This window comes from Electrona antarctica (assembly GCF_951216825.1).
Source record: "Electrona antarctica genome assembly, chromosome: 4".
Taxonomy (NCBI): domain Eukaryota; kingdom Metazoa; phylum Chordata; class Actinopteri; order Myctophiformes; family Myctophidae; genus Electrona; species Electrona antarctica.
Window position 1 is genome coordinate 1,551,556 of NC_136809.1, and position 17,469 is coordinate 1,569,024.

Consider the following 17,469-nt stretch of genomic DNA (forward strand, 5'->3'; position numbering starts at 1 on the left):
CACCACCACCATGAGATATCTGGGTGACGCAGTGCCTCTGTTTAACGTCATCAAAGCCCCTCCTTGCAATGCACAAGAGCCCTTGTTAGGATGTTTACGCCAGTGGAGTAATATCTAGTAACCATTCCATTTACATTTCACAAAAGTGTTGCTCGTGTCGTACGTTCCAGTCCAAAAAAGCGCTTGAGAAACCTGCGTAATTCATCCAGACCCAAAGCAAAGCCCCCGCTGTTCATTTGGCATCGCATTGTAAACCGCTGTGCCTCGTTATAGCCACACAAGTTTCTAACTTGCGGTCACAGTCGCGATACTTTTCAGTTGTGCGGTACTTTTATATGGATTTAACTGTAACAGAAAGTTCTATCCAGACTATCCACAGTCCCATCTCCAGTCACAGAGCTGGACTGACACAGACTCACAGTCCCATCTCCAGTCACAGAGCTGGACTGACCCAGACTCACAGTCCCATCTCCAGTCACAGAGCTGGACTGACACGGACTATCCACAGTCCCATCTCCAGTCACAGAGCTGGACTGACACAGACTCACAGTCCCATCTCCAGTCACAGAGCTGGACTGACACAGACTCACAGTCCCATCTCCAGTCACAGAGCTGGACTGACACAGACTCACAGTCCCATCTCCAGTCACAGAGCTGGACTGACACAGACTCACAGTCCCATCTCCAGTCACAGAGCTGGACTGACACAGACTCACAGTCCCATCTCCAGTCACAGAGCTGGACTGACACAGACTCACAGTCCCATCTCCAGTCACAGAGCTGGACTGACACAGACTCACAGTCCCATCTCCAGTCACAGAGCTGGACTGACACAGACTCACAGTCCCATCTCCAGTCACAGAGCTGGACTGACACAGACTCACAGTCCCATCTCCAGTCACAGAGCTGGACTGACACAGACTCACAGTCCCATCTCCAGTCACAGAGCTGGACTGACACAGACTCCACAGTCCCATCTCCAGTCACAGAGCTGGACTGACAGACTCACAGTCCCATCTCCAGTCACAGAGCTGGACTGACACAGACTCACAGTCCCATCTCCAGTCACAGAGCTGGACTGACACAGACTCACAGTCCCATCTCCAGTCACAGAGCTGGACTGACACAGACTCACAGTCCCATCTCCAGTCACAGAGCTGGACTGACACAGACTCACAGTCCCATCTCCAGTCACAGAGCTGGACTGACACAGACTCACAGTCCCATCTCCAGTCACAGAGCTGGACAGACAGACTCACAGTCCCATCTCCAGTCACAGAGCTGGACAGACAGACTCACAGTCCCATCTCCAGTCACAGTTCTGGACTGACACAGACTCACAGTCCCATCTCCAGTCACAGTTCTGGACTGACACAGACTCACAGTCCCATCTCCAGTCACAGTTCTGGACTGACACAGACTCACAGTCCCATCTCCAGTCACAGTTCTGGACTGACACAGACTCCACAGTCCCATCTCCAGTCACAGAGCTGGACTGACACAGACTCACAGTCCCATCTCCAGTCACAGTTCTGGACTGACACAGACTCACAGTCCCATCTCCAGTCACAGTTCTGGACTGACACAGACTCACAGTCCCATCTCCAGTCACAGAGCTGGACTGACAGACTCCACAGTCCCATCTCCAGTCACAGTTCTGGACTGACACAGACTCACAGTCACATCTCCAGTCACAGTTCTGGACTGACACAGACTCACAGTCCCATCTCCAGTCACAGAGCTGGACTGACACAGACTCACAGTCCCATCTCCAGTCACAGTTCTGGACTGACACAGACTCACAGTCCCATCTCCAGTCACAGTTCTGGACTGACACAGACTCACAGTCCCATCTCCAGTCACAGTTCTGGACTGACACAGACTCACAGTCCCATCTCCAGTCACAGTTCTGGACTGACACAGACTCACAGTCCCATCTCCAGTCACAGAGCTGGACTGACAGACTCACAGTCCCATCTCCAGTCACAGAGCTGGACTGACACGGACTCACAGTCCCATCTCCAGTCACAGAGCTGGACTGACACAGACTCACAGTCCCATCTCCAGTCACAGTTCTGGACTGACACAGACTCACAGTCCCATCTCCAGTCACAGAGCTGGACTGACAGACTCACAGTCCCATCTCCAGTCACAGAGCTGGACTGACACAGACTCACAGTCCCATCTCCAGTCACAGAGCTGGACTGACACAGACTCACAGTCCCATCTCCAGTCACAGAGCTGGACTGACACAGACTCACAGTCCCATCTCCAGTCACAGAGCTGGACTGACACAGACTCACAGTCCCATCTCCAGTCACAGAGCTGAACTGACAGACTCACAGTCCCATCTCCAGTCACAGAGCTGGACTGACACAGACTCACAGTCCCATCTCCAGTCACAGAGCTGGACTGACACAGACTCACAGTCCCATCTCCAGTCACAGAGCTGGACTGACACAGACTCACAGTCCCATCTCCAGTCACAGAGCTGGACTGACACAGACTCACAGTCCCATCTCCAGTCACAGAGCTGGACTGACACAGACTCACAGTCCCATCTCCAGTCACAGAGCTGGACTGACAGACTCACAGTCCCATCTCCAGTCACAGAGCTGGACTGACACAGACTCACAGTCCCATCTCCAGTCACAGAGCTGGACTGACAGACTCACAGTCCCATCTCCAGTCACAGAGCTGGACTGACAGACTCACAGTCCCATCTCCAGTCACAGAGCTGGACTGACAGACTCCACAGTCCCATCTCCAGTCACAGAGCTGGACTGACACAGACTCACAGTCCCATCTCCAGTCACAGAGCTGGACTGACACAGACTCACAGTCCCATCTCCAGTCACAGAGCTGGACTGACACAGACTCACAGTCCCATCTCCAGTCACAGAGCTGGACTGACACAGACTCACAGTCCCATCTCCAGTCACAGAGCTGGACTGACACAGACTCACAGTCCCATCTCCAGTCACAGAGCTGGACTGACAGACTCACAGTCCCATCTCCAGTCACAGAGCTGGACTGACACAGACTCACAGTCCCATCTCCAGTCACAGAGCTGGACTGACACAGACTCACAGTCCCATCTCCAGTCACAGAGCTGGACTGACACAGACTCACAGTCCCATCTCCAGTCACAGAGCTGGACTGACACAGACTCACAGTCCCATCTCCAGTCACAGAGCTGGACTGACACAGACTCACAGTCCCATCTCCAGTCACAGAGCTGGACTGACACAGACTCACAGTCCCATCTCCAGTCACAGAGCTGGACTGACACAGACTCACAGTCCCATCTCCAGTCACAGAGCTGGACTGACACAGACTCACAGTCCCATCTCCAGTCACAGAGCTGGACTGACAGACTCACAGTCCCATCTCCAGTCACAGAGCTGGACTGACACAGACTCACAGTCCCATCTCCAGTCACAGAGCTGGACTGACACAGAGACGCGACGAGCAGCACGTTCATATCCAGCTAGAAGCCAGAAGTGTTGCCAGTATAACTCTATGGCAGAAACAAGCAACCTAGGTCTATACAAAATGAGCCAAAAATAAGCAACACTGGTCGTTTCTGGCCAGTGTTGCCAAATCTGTTTATAAGCGATTTTGGGATTATTTGTGTAGATTGAAAACATATTGGGGGTCCTTTGCTCTTGGCATGAAAATGTTTGAGAACCACTGCTCTAAAACAATACTAGACAAAGTTTGAGCCACAAACACATGTCCTCGCTCTCTCTCTTCTCCTTTTGCATAAATTAAATAGGCCTATAGAGAAGTAGCCTATGTTAGTTTGTTTTATGGAAACAGTTGTTTGTGTTGAATGTGCTAATTGCACAGAATTATTCAAAAGAGAGAAAATGGGCAAGCCATAAAATAATGCACATTGCACTTGTCTTTTCATACGTCATGTGGAAATAAGGGAAATAAAAAAGTAACATTAATGTTGTCATTTTACCAACCGGCCCCTGGCCCCTTTAACTCAATGGTCGCCAAGGACTTATTTAACTTCTTTTTCATGATGTCCTGGAGCGCCAAGGACGTGTTTTAATGTGGCCCACATGTTCAGCTATTTGAGTATCCCTGGTTTACTGTGGTTTACATGTTCAGCTATTTGAGTATCCCTGGTTTACTGTGGCCCACATGTTCAGCTATTTGAGTATCCCTGGTTTACTGTGGCCCACATGTTCAGCTATTTGAGTATCCCTGGTTTACTGTGGCCCACATGTTCAGCTATTTGAGTATCCCTGGTTTACTGTGGCCCACATGTTCAGCTATGTGAGTATCCCTGGTTTACTGTGGCCCACATGTTCAGCTATTTGAGTATCCCTGGTTTACTGTGTCAGAAACACATGTTCAGCTATTTGAGTATCCCTGGTTTACTGTGTTTTAATGTGGCCCACATGTTCAGCTATTTGAGTATCCCTGGTTTACTGTGTTTTACTGTGGCCCACATGTTCAGCTATTTGAGTATCCCTGGTTTACTGTGTCAGAAACATGTTCAGCTATTTGAGTATCCCTGGTTTACTGTGTTTTACTGTGGCCCACATGTTCAGCTATTTGAGTATCCCTGGTTTACTGTGTCAGAAACATGTTCAGCTATTTGAGTATCCCTGGTTTAATGTGGCCCACATGTTCAGCTATTTGAGTATCCCTGGTTTACTGTCAGAAACATGTTCAGCTATTTGAGTATCCCTGGTTTACTGTCAGAAACATGTTCAGCTATTTGAGTATTCCTGGTTTACTGTGTTACATGTTCAGCTATTTGAGTATTCCTGGTTTACTGTGTTACATGTTCAGCTATGTGAGTATCCCTGGTTTACTGTGTTACATGTTCAGCTATGTGAGTATCCCTGGTTTACTGTGTTACATGTTCAGCTATGTGAGTATCCCTGGTTTACTGTGTTACATGTTCAGCTATGTGAGTATCCCTGGTTTACTGTCAGAACCCTAACCCACATGTTCAGCTATGTGAGTATCCCTGGTTTACTGTCAGAACCCTAACCCACATGTTCAGCTATGTGAGTATCCCTGGTTTACTGTGTTACATGTTCAGCTATGTGAGTATCCCTGGTTTACTGTCAGAACCCTAACCCACATGTTCAGCTATGTGAGTATCCCTGGTTTACTGTGTTACATGTTCAGCTATGTGAGTATCCCTGGTTTACTGTGTCAGAACCCTAACCCACATGTTCAGCTATGTGAGTATCCCTGGTTTACTGTCAGAACCCTAACCCACATGTTCAGCTATGTGAGTATCCCTGGTTTACTGTCAGAACCCTAACCCACATGTTCAGCTATGTGAGTATCCCTGGTTTACTGTGTCAGAACCCTAACCCACATGTTCAGCTATGTGAGTATCCCTGGTTTACTGTGTTACATGTTCAGCTATGTGAGTATCCCTGGTTTACTGTCAGAACCCTAACCCACATGTTCAGCTATGTGAGTATCCCTGGTTTACTGTGTTACATGTTCAGCTATGTGAGTATCCCTGGTTTACTGTGTTACATGTTCAGCTATGTGAGTATCCCTGGTTTACTGTGTTACATGTTCAGCTATGTGAGTATCCCTGGTTTACTGTGTTACATGTTCAGCTATGTGAGTATCCCTGGTTTACTGTGTTACATGTTCAGCTATGTGAGTATCCCTGGTTTACTGTGTTACATGTTCAGCTATGTGAGTATCCCTGGTTTACTGTGTTACATGTTCAGCTATGTGAGTATCCCTGGTTTACTGTCAGAACCCTAACCCACATGTTCAGCTATGTGAGTATCCCTGGTTTACTGTCAGAACCCTAACCCACATGTTCAGCTATGTGAGTATCCCTGGTTTACTGTCAGAACCCTAACCCACATGTTCAGCTATGTGAGTATCCCTGGTTTACTGTGTCAGAACCCTAACCCACATGTTCAGCTATGTGAGTATCGCTGGTTTACTGTCAGAACCCTAACCCACATGTTCAGCTATGTGAGTATCCCTGGTTTACTGTCAGAACCCTAACCCACATGTTCAGCTATGTGAGTATCCCTGGTTTACTGTCAGAACCCTAACCCACATGTTCAGCTATGTGAGTATCCCTGGTTTACTGTGTCAGAACCCTAACCCACATGTTCAGCTATGTGAGTATCGCTGGTTTACTGTCAGAACCCTAACCCACATGTTCAGCTATGTGAGTATCCCTGGTTTACTGTCAGAACCCTAACCCACATGTTCAGCTATGTGAGTATCCCTGGTTTACTGTCAGAACCCTAACCCACATGTTCAGCTATGTGAGTATCCCTGGTTTACTGTGTTACATGTTCAGCTATGTGAGTATCCCTGGTTTACTGTGTTACATGTTCAGCTATGTGAGTATCCCTGGTTTACTGTGTTACATGTTCAGCTATGTGAGTATCCCTGGTTTACTGTGTTACATGTTCAGCTATGTGAGTATCCCTGGTTTACTGTGTTACATGTTCAGCTATGTGAGTATCCCTGGTTTACTGTGTTACATGTTCAGCTATGTGAGTATCCCTGGTTTACTGTGTTACATGTTCAGCTATGTGAGTATCCCTGGTTTACTGTGTTACATGTTCAGCTATGTGAGTATCCCTGGTTTACTGTCAGAACCCTAACCCACATGTTCAGCTATGTGAGTATCCCTGGTTTACTGTGTTACATGTTCAGCTATGTGAGTATCCCTGGTTTACTGTTACATGTTCAGCTATGTGAGTATCCCTGGTTTACTGTGTTACATGTTCAGCTATGTGAGTATCCCTGGTTTACTGTGTTACATGTTCAGCTATGTGAGTATCCCTGGTTTACTGTGTTACATGTTCAGCTATGTGAGTATCCCTGGTTTACTGTCAGAACCCTAACCCACATGTTCAGCTATGTGAGTATCCCTGGTTTACTGTCAGAACCCTAACCCACATGTTCAGCTATGTGAGTCTCCCTGGTTTACTGTGTTACATGTTCAGCTATGTGAGTATCCCTGGTTTACTGTGTCAGAAACATGTTCAGCTATGTGAGTATCCCTGGTTGTGTCAGAACCCTAACCCACATGTTCAGCTATGTGAGTATCCCTGGTTGTGTCAGAACCCTAACCCACATGTTCAGCTATGTGAGTATCCCTGGTTTACTGTCAGAACCCTAACCCACATGTTCAGCTATGTGAGTATTCCTGGTTTACTGTGTTACATGTTCAGCTATGTGAGTATCCCTGGTTTACTGTGTTACATGTTCAGCTATGTGAGTATCCCTGGTTTACTGTGTTACATGTTCAGCTATGTGAGTATCCCTGGTTTACTGTGTTACATGTTCAGCTATGTGAGTATCCCTGGTTTACTGTGTTACATGTTCAGCTATGTGAGTATCCCTGGTTTACTGTGTTACATGTTCAGCTATGTGAATCCCTGGTTTACTGTGTTACATGTTCAGCTATGTGAGTATCCCTGGTTTACTGTGTTACATGTTCAGCTATGTGAATCCCTGGTTTACTGTGTTACATGTTCAGCTATGTGAGTATCCCTGGTTTACTGTGTTACATGTTCAGCTATGTGAGTATCCCTGGTTTACTGTGTTACATGTTCAGCTATGTGAGTATCCCTGGTTTACTGTGTTACATGTTCAGCTATGTGAATCCCTGGTTTACTGTGTTACATGTTCAGCTATGTGAGTATCCCTGGTTTACTGTGTTACATGTTCAGCTATGTGAATCCCTGGTTTACTGTGTTACATGTTCAGCTATGTGAGTATCCCTGGTTTACTGTGTTACATGTTCAGCTATGTGAGTATCCCTGGTTTACTGTGTTACATGTTCAGCTATGTGAGTATCCCTGGTTTACTGTGTTACATGTTCAGCTATGTGAGTATCCCTGGTTTACTGTGTTACATGTTCAGCTATGTGAGTATCCCTGGTTTACTGTGTTACATGTTCAGCTATGTGAGTATCCCTGGTTTACTGTGTTACATGTTCAGCTATGTGAGTATCCCTGGTTTACTGTGTTACATGTTCAGCTATGTGAGTATCCCTGGTTTACTGTCAGAACCCTAACCCACATGTTCAGCTATGTGAGTATCCCTGGTTTACTGTGTTACATGTTCAGCTATGTGAGTATCCCTGGTTTACTGTTACATGTTCAGCTATGTGAGTATCCCTGGTTTACTGTGTTACATGTTCAGCTATGTGAGTATCCCTGGTTTACTGTGTTACATGTTCAGCTATGTGAGTATCCCTGGTTTACTGTGTTACATGTTCAGCTATGTGAGTATCCCTGGTTTACTGTCAGAACCCTAACCCACATGTTCAGCTATGTGAGTATCCCTGGTTTACTGTCAGAACCCTAACCCACATGTTCAGCTATGTGAGTCTCCCTGGTTTACTGTGTTACATGTTCAGCTATGTGAGTATCCCTGGTTTACTGTGTCAGAAACATGTTCAGCTATGTGAGTATCCCTGGTTGTGTCAGAACCCTAACCCACATGTTCAGCTATGTGAGTATCCCTGGTTTACTGTGTTACATGTTCAGCTATGTGAGTATCCCTGGTTTACTGTGTTACATGTTCAGCTATGTGAGTATCCCTGGTTTACTGTGTTACATGTTCAGCTATGTGAATCCCTGGTTGTGTCAGAAAAGGACACCAAACTCACAGTTTGCAAGGTGTGTGATTTCACGACGCTGTGATCGGTATCGGCAGATACTGCAGTACCAGGCGTCCAGTGTGTGTATGCGCGTGCACGCGTGCGTGCGTGCGTGCGTGCGTGTGCATGCAGTACCAGGCGTCCAGTGTGTGTATGCGCGTGCGTGCGTGCAGTACCAGGCGTCCAGTGTGTGTATGCGCGTGCGTGCGTGCAGTACCAGGCGTCCAGTGTGTGTATGCGCGTGCGTGCGTGCGTGCGTGCGTGTGGTGCAGTACCAGGCGTCCAGTGTGTGTATGCGCGTGCGTGCGTGCAGTACCAGGCGTCCAGTGTGTGTATGCGCGTGCGTGCGTGTGTGCGTGCGTGCGTGCGTGTGCATGCAGTACCAGGCGTGTATGCGCGTGCGTGCGTGTGGTGCAGTACCAGGCGTCCAGTGTGTGTATGCGCGTGCACGCGTGCGTGCGTGCGTGCGTGCGTGCGTGCGTGCAGTACCAGGCGTCCAGTGTGTGTATGCGCGTGCGTGCGTGTGGTGCAGTACCAGGCGTCCAGTGTGTGTATGCGCGTGCGTGCGTGCAGTACCAGGCGTCCAGTGTGTGTATGCGCGTGCGTGCGTGTGTGTGCATGCAGTACCAGGCGTCCAGTGTGTGTATGCGCGTGCGTGCGTGTGGTGCAGTACAAGGCGTCCAGTGTGTGTATGCGCGTGCACGCGTGCGTGCGTGTGTGTGTGTGTGCATGCAGTACCAGGCGTCCAGTGTGTGTATGCGCGTGCGTGCGTGTGTGCGTGCGTGCGTGCGTGTGCAGTACCAGGCGTCCAGTGTGTGTATGCGCGTGCGTGCGTGCGTGTGTGCGCGCGTGCGTGTGTGTGTGTGCATGCAGTACCAGGCGTCCAGTGTGTGTATGCGCGTGCGTGCGTGCGTGTGCGTGCAGTACCAGGCGCCCAGTGTGTGTATGCGCGTGCGTGTGTGTGTGTGCATGCAGTACCAGGCGTCCAGTGTGTGTATGCGCGTGCGTGTGTGTGTGTGCATGCAGTACCAGGCGTCCAGTGTGTGTATGCGCGTGCGTGTGTGTGTGTGCATGCAGTACCAGGCGTCCAGGTGATCTCCATCTCCATGTGTTTCTCGGTTTTCTTCTCCTTGTCCTGAATTCCCTTCAGCAGCTCTCTGTACTTCTGGATCTGTTGCTCTGCTCTCTGCTTCTTCTGTCTGGGTCTGACCACCTCTGAAACACACCTTTCACTCATTAGATCTGTGCTCTGTTTCTTCTGTCTGGGTCTGACCACCTCTGAAACACACCTTTAAATCATTAGATCTGTGCTCTGTTTCTTCTGTCTGGGTCTGACCACCTCTGACACACACCTTTAACTCATTAGATCTGTGCTCTGCTTCTTCTGTCTGGGTCTGACCACCTCTTAGTAAGAGAAACCTATCACATTTTGGGAACTAAATTACTAAAAAGATTGAAATTCAACTCCCGTGCTCCGTCGTACAGTCTGGAGCAACGGAAGCTCTGATCATGAGTCAAATATAAACGCTTCCGTCATACAGTCTGGAGCGACGGAAGCTCTGATCATGAGTAAAATATAAACGCTTCCGTCATACAGTCTGGAGCAACGGAAGCTCTGATCATGAGTGAAATATAAATGCTTCCGTCATACAGTCTGGAGCAACGGAAGCTCTGATCATGAGTCAAATATAAAGCGGAAGTGGAGCCTCCTCCTCACTTCCGTTTAGTCTTTACAGTCATGCAAATTTATCCTAATATAAATTGAAAACATCTCCGCAGTATAGGCTATTTATTTATTTATTATACATATTAGGAATTGAAAACTGAAATATGGGCTAATCTTGTAAACAATCACCTTCTTTTGTCTCCGGGACTCCTTTCGCCTGCTCTTCTGACTCCTCCCCTTCTCCAGTTAATGGCCCCTCCCCCTCTCCTCCTGGCCCCTCCCCTTCTCCTACTGGTCCCTCCCCTTCTCCTACTGGCCACTCCCACTCTCCTGCTGGCCCCTCCCCCTCCTCATCGCTGGAGGAGGCGAGGTAAGCGTTGAAGTCCATGTCCATCAGCGCGTCCTTCTTGAAGTCTCTGCTGAGCGCCGTGACGCGATCATGGTCGTTCTCATCCCAGGTTAGCTTCACCTGAACGCATGCACGCCGCGCACGCACACACACACACAAACGCACGCACACACACACACACACACACACACACACACACACACACACACACACGTTAACGAACGCCTGATAGCGTTAGATTAAACTATTTTTATAGACTAGGGGTGTAGGGGTAGGGTTAGGACCTTAGAGTATATCTGAATAGAGACTAGGGGTGTTGGGGTAGGGTTAGGACCTTAGAGTATATCTGAATAGAGACTAGGGGTGTTGGGGTAGGGTTAGGACCTTAGAGTATATCTGAATAGAGACTAGGGGTGTTGGGGTAGGGTTAGGACCTTAGAGTATATCTGAATAGAGACTAGGGGTGTTGGGGTAGGGCTAGGGTTAGGACCTTAGAGTATATCTGAATAGAGACTAGGGGTGTTGGGGTAGGGGTAGGGTTAGGACCTTAGAGTATATCTGAATAGAGACTAGGGGTGTTGGGGTAGGGTTAGGACCTTAGAGTATATCTGAATAGAGACTAGGGGTGTTGGGGTAGGGGTAGGGTTAGGACCTTAGAGTATATCTGAATAGAGACTAGGGGTGTTGGGGTAGGGCTAGGGTTAGGACCTTAGAGTATATCTGAATAGAGACTAGGGGTGTTGGGGTAGGGGTAGGACCTTAGAGTATATCTGAATAGAGACTAGGGGTGTTGGGGTAGGGTTAGGACCTTAGAGTATATCTGAATAGAGACTAGGGGTGTTGGGGTAGGGGTAGGGTTAGGACCTTAGAGTATATCTGAATAGAGACTAGGGGTGTTGGGGTAGGGTTAGGACCTTAGAGTATATCTGAATAGAGACTAGGGGTGTTGGGGTAGGGTTAGGACCTTAGAGTATATCTGAATAGAGACTAGGGGTGTTGGGGTAGGGGTAGGGTTAGGACCTTAGAGTATATCTGAATAGAGACTAGGGGTGTTGGGGTAGGGGTAGGGTTAGGACCTTAGAGTATATCTGAATAGAGACTAGGGGTGTTGGGGTAGGGTTAGGACCTTAGAGTATATCTGAATAGAGACTAGGGGTGTTGGGGTAGGGGTAGGGTTAGGACCTTAGAGTATATCTGAATAGAGACTAGGGGTGTTGGGGTAGGGTTAGGACCTTAGAGTATATCTGAATAGAGACTAGGGGTGTTGGGGTAGGGGTAGGGTTAGGACCTTAGAGTATATCTGAATAGAGACTAGGGGTGTTGGGGTAGGGGTAGGGTTAGGACCTTAGAGTATATCTGAATAGAGACTAGGGGTGTTGGGGTAGGGGTAGGGTTAGGACCTTAGAGTATATCTGAATAGAGACTAGGGGTGTTGGGGTAGGGTTAGGACCTTAGAGTATATCTGAATAGAGACTAGGGGTGTTGGGGTAGGGCTAGGGTTAGGACCTTAGAGTATATCTGAATAGAGACTAGGGGTGTTGGGGTAGGGGTAGGGTTAGGACCTTAGAGTATATCTGAATAGAGACTAGGGGTGTTGGGGTAGGGTTAGGACCTTAGAGTATATCTGAGTATATCTGAATAGAGACTAGGGGTGTTGGGGTAGGGTTAGGACCTTAGAGTATATCTGAATAGAGACTAGGGGTGTTGGGGTAGGGTTAGGACCTTAGAGTATATCTGAATAGAGACTAGGGGTGTTGGGGTAGGGGTAGGGTTAGGACCTTAGAGTATATCTGAATAGAGACTAGGGGTGTTGGGGTAGGGGTAGGGTTAGGACCTTAGAGTATATCTGAATAGAGACTAGGGGTGTTGGGGTAGGGTTAGGACCTTAGAGTATATCTGAATAGAGACTAGGGGTGTTGGGGTAGGGCTAGGGTTAGGACCTTAGAGTATATCTGAATAGAGACTAGGGGTGTTGGGGTAGGGCTAGGGTTAGGACCTTAGAGTATATCTGAATAGAGACTAGGGGTGTTGGGGTAGGGGTAGGGTTAGGACCTTAGAGTATATCTGAATAGAGACTAGGGGTGTTGGGGTAGGGTTAGGACCTTAGAGTATATCTGAATAGAGACTAGGGGTGTTGGGGTAGGGCTAGGGTTAGGACCTTAGAGTATATCTGAGTATATCTGAAAAGAGACTAGGGGTGTTGGGGTAGGTTTCTGGTTTAAGAACTCCAGTGTTTTGTACCATACTATTGTATGAGTATCGAACAAAGAATGTTTGCTTTCGCCATCTTTGTTGAAGAAGAGTCTGGGCAATTAAGTTTTAGTCTTACTAGAAGTACTAAAAGTTTCTCAATCTTATATTTAATTTTAGTCTGGCTAAATCTAGTTACCTCTGAGGTAGGTTTCTGGAGGTCCATGATTGAAGTGTGATTACCTTTGAGGGGATTAAGTGTCAGGCCCATTAGTGTCAACCTCAGACTCTGATGGTCTGATTTTGAATCTGAATGGCTTTGTGTTTCTGCTATTGTCCTGGCTGTGCTCTAATTAAGAGCAATTTAGTAGGGGTAGGGTTAGGACCTTAGAGTATATCTGAATAGAGACTAGGGGTGTTGGGTTAGGGTTAGGACCTTAGAGTATATCTGAATAGAGACTAGGGGTGTTGGGGTAGGGTTAGGACCTTAGAGTATATCTGAATAGAGACTAGGGGTGTTGGGGTAGGGTTAGGACCTTAGAGTATATCTGAATAGAGACTAGGGGTGTTGGAGTAGGGCTAGGGTTAGGACCTTAGAGTATATCTGAATAGAGACTAGGGGTGTAGGGGTAGGGTTAGGACCTTAGAGTATATCTGAATAGAGACTAGGGGTGTTGGGGTAGGGGTAGGGTTAGGACCTTAGAGTATATCTGAATAGAGACTAGGGGTGTTGGGGTAGGGTTAGGACCTTAGAGTATATCTGAATAGAGACTAGGGGTGTTGGGGTAGGGTTAGGACCTTAGAGTATATCTGAATAGAGACTAGGGGTGTTGGGGTAGGGTTAGGACCTTAGAGTATATCTGAATAGAGACTAGGGGTGTTGGGGTAGGGTTAGGACCTTAGAGTATATCGGAATAGAGACTAGGGGTGTTGGGGTAGGGTTAGGGTTAGGACCTTAGAGTATATCTGAATAGAGACTAGGGGTGTTGGGGTAGGGGTAGGGTTAGGACCTTAGAGTATATCTGAATAGAGACTAGGGGTGTTGGGGTAGGGTTAGGACCTTAGAGTATATCTGAATAGAGACTAGGGGTGTTGGGGTAGGGTTAGGACCTTAGAGTATATCTGAATAGAGACTAGGGGTGTTGGGGTAGGGTTAGGGTTAGGACCTTAGAGTATATCTGAATAGAGACTAGGGGTGTTGGGGTAGGGTTAGGACCTTAGAGTATATCTGAATAGAGACTAGGGGTGTTGGGGTAGGGCTAGGGTTAGGACCTTAGAGTATATCTGAATAGAGACTAGGGGTGTTGGGGTAGGGTTAGGACCTTAGAGTATATCGGAATAGAGACTAGGGGTGTTGGGGTAGGGTTAGGGTTAGGACCTTAGAGTATATCTGAATAGAGACTAGGGGTGTTGGGGTAGGGGTAGGGTTAGGACCTTAGAGTATATCTGAATAGAGACTAGGGGTGTTGGGGTAGGGTTAGGACCTTAGAGTATATCTGAATAGAGACTAGGGGTGTTGGGGTAGGGTTAGGACCTTAGAGTATATCTGAATAGAGACTAGGGGTGTAGGGGTAGGGTTAGGACCTTAGAGTATATCTGAATAGAGACTAGGGGTGTTGGGGTAGGGTTAGGACCTTAGAGTATATCTGAATAGAGACTAGGGGTGTTGGGGTAGGGTTAGGACCTTAGAGTATATCTGAATAGAGACTAGGGGTGTTGGGGAAGGGTTAGGACCTTAGAGTATATCTGAATAGAGACTAGGGGTGTTGGGGAAGGGTTAGGACCTTAGAGTATATCTGAATAGAGACTAGGGGTGTTGGGGTAGGGTTAGGACCTTAGAGTATATCTGAATAGAGACTAGGGGTGTTGGGGAAGGGTTAGGACCTTAGAGTATATCTGAATAGAGACTAGGGGTGTTGGGGAAGGGTTAGGACCTTAGAGTATATCTGAATAGAGACTAGGGGTGTTGGGGTAGGGGTAGGCTTTGTGTTTCTGCTATTGTCCTGGCTCTGCTCTAATTAAGAGCAAATTTGGAAGTTTAGCATTTAATGGTTTGTTTACTACCCTGTTTCCTGTACTGGATTGGTATTGTTTAAGCCTTGTGGAAATGTGGTGTTTAATTTTAAAATCCACTGCTTCTCTGCATATCTCCTTCCCCCTCTGTCCAGGTTTGATTAGATTCTAATCCACAAACTTCCAAGGCACTAATCCCATGGGTCATAAAGTGTTGTACAATTAATAAAGTTGTTTCTTTTGCATTATTTATATTATATCTATGTTGGTTTAGTCTATCTGCTATTGTGTTCCTAGTTTCACCCACATATTGTAGGTTGCACTTGTTGCAAGTAATTAGATATACACAGTTACTGGTATTAGCCTGTATGATTTGTTTTATTCCCACCATTCTCATTGTTAGGGGTGTTGGGGTAGGGTTAGGACCTTAGAGTATATCTGAATAGAGACTAGGGGTGTTGGGGTAGGGTTAGGACCTTAGAGTATATCTGAATAGAGACTAGGGGTGTTGGGGTAGGGTTAGGACCTTAGAGTATATCTGAATAGAGACTAGGGGTGTTGGGGTAGGGTTGGGACCTTAGAGTATATCTGAATAGAGACTAGGGGTGTTGGGGTAGGGTTAGGACCTTAGAGTATATCTGAATAGAGACTAGGGGTGTTGGGGTAGGGGTAGGGTTAGGACCTTAGAGTATATCTGAATAGAGACTAGGGGTGTTGGGGTAGGGTTAGGACCTTAGAGTATATCTGAATAGAGACTAGGGGTGTTGGGGTAGGGTTAGGACCTTAGAGTATATCTGAATAGAGACTAGGGGTGTTGGGGTAGGGTTAGGACCTTAGAGTATATCTGAATAGAGACTAGGGGTGTTGGAGTAGGGCTAGGGTTAGGACCTTAGAGTATATCTGAATAGAGACTAGGGGTGTTGGGGTAGGGTTAGGACCTTAGAGTATATCTGAATAGAGACTAGGGGTGTTGGGGTAGGGTTAGGACCTTAGAGTATATCTGAATAGAGACTAGGGGTGTTGGGGTAGGGTTAGGACCTTAGAGTATATCTGAATAGAGACTAGGGGTGTTGGGGTAGAGGTAGGGTTAGGACCTTAGAGTATATCTGAATAGAGACTAGGGGTGTTGGGGTAGGGTTAGGACCTTAGAGTATATCTGAATAGAGACTAGGGGTGTTGGGGTAGGGCTAGGGTTAGGACCTTAGAGTATATCTGAATAGAGACTAGGGGTGTTGGGGTAGGGCTAGGGTTAGGACCTTAGAGTATATCTGAATAGAGACTAGGGGTGTTGGGGTAGGGTTAGGACCTTAGAGTATATCTGAATAGAGACTAGGGGTGTTGGGGTAGGGTTAGGACCTTAGAGTATATCTGAATAGAGACTAGGGGTGTTGGGGTAGGGGTAGGGTTAGGACCTTAGAGTATATCTGAATAGAGACTAGGGGTGTTGGGGTAGGGTTAGGACCTTAGAGTATATCTGAATAGAGACTAGGGGTGTTGGGGTAGGGGTAGGGTTAGGACCTTAGAGTATATCTGAATAGAGACTAGGGGTGTTGGGGTAGAGGTAGGGTTAGGACCTTAGAGTATATCTGAATAGAGACTAGGGGTGTTGGGGTAGGGTTAGGACCTTAGAGTATATACCTTTGAGGGGATTAAGTGTCAGGCCCATTAGTGTCAACCTCAGACTCTGATGGTCTGATTTTGAATCTGAATGGCTTTGTGTTTCTGCTATTGTCCTGGCTGTGCTCTAATTAAGAGCAATTTAGTAGGGGTAGGGTTAGGACCTTAGAGTATATCTGAATAGAGACTAGGGGTGTTGGGGTAGGGTTAGGACCTTAGAGTATATCTGAATAGAGACTAGGGGTGTTGGGTTAGGGTTAGGACCTTAGAGTATATCTGAATAGAGACTAGGGGTGTTGGGGTAGGGTTAGGACCTTAGAGTATATCTGAATAGAGACTAGGGGTGTTGGGGTAGGGTTAGGACCTTAGAGTATATCTGAATAGAGACTAGGGGTGTTGGGGTAGGGTTAGGACCTTAAGACTAGGGGTGTTGGGGTAGGGTTAGGACCTTAGAGTATATCTGAATAGAGACTAGGGGTGTTGGGGTAGGGTTAGGACCTTAGAGTATATCTGAATAGAGACTAGGGGTGTTGGGGTAGGGGTAGGGTTAGGACCTTAGAGTATATCTGAATAGAGACTAGGGGTGTTGGGGAAGGGGTAGGGTTAGGACCTTAGAGTATATCTGAATAGAGACTAGGGGTGTTGGGGTAGGGTTAGGACCTTAGAGTATATCTGAATAGAGACTAGGGGTGTTGGGGTAGGGGTAGGGTTAGGACCTTAGAGTATATCTGAATAGAGACTAGGGGTGTTGGGGTAGGGTTAGGACCTTAGAGTATATCTGAATAGAGACTAGGGGTGTTGGGGTAGGGGTAGGGTTAGGACCTTAGAGTATATCTGAATAGAGACTAGGGGTGTTGGGGTAGGGGTAGGGTTAGGACCTTAGAGTATATCTGAATAGAGACTAGGGGTGTTGGGGTAGGGCTAGGGTTAGGACCTTAGAGTATATCTGAATAGAGACTAGGGGTGTTGGGGTAGGGCTAGGGTTAGGACCTTAGAGTA

At 47.4% G+C, this 17,469-nt stretch overlaps 1 protein-coding gene across 1 annotated transcript in view; it reads right to left on the reverse strand.

The window, feature by feature from the left end:
- The window catches only part of esf1 (ESF1, nucleolar pre-rRNA processing protein, homolog), a 49,224-nt gene that overhangs the window by 15,507 nt on the left and 16,248 nt on the right, over window positions 1–17,469 (reverse strand). The window contains exons 11-12 of the mRNA XM_079499543.1: window positions 10,491–10,770; window positions 9,716–9,850 (exon numbers count right to left, since the gene is read on the reverse strand). Coding sequence (XP_079355669.1) covers window positions 9,716–9,850; window positions 10,491–10,770 — 415 coding nt within the window. The remainder of the gene's footprint in view (window positions 1–9,715; window positions 9,851–10,490; window positions 10,771–17,469) is intronic.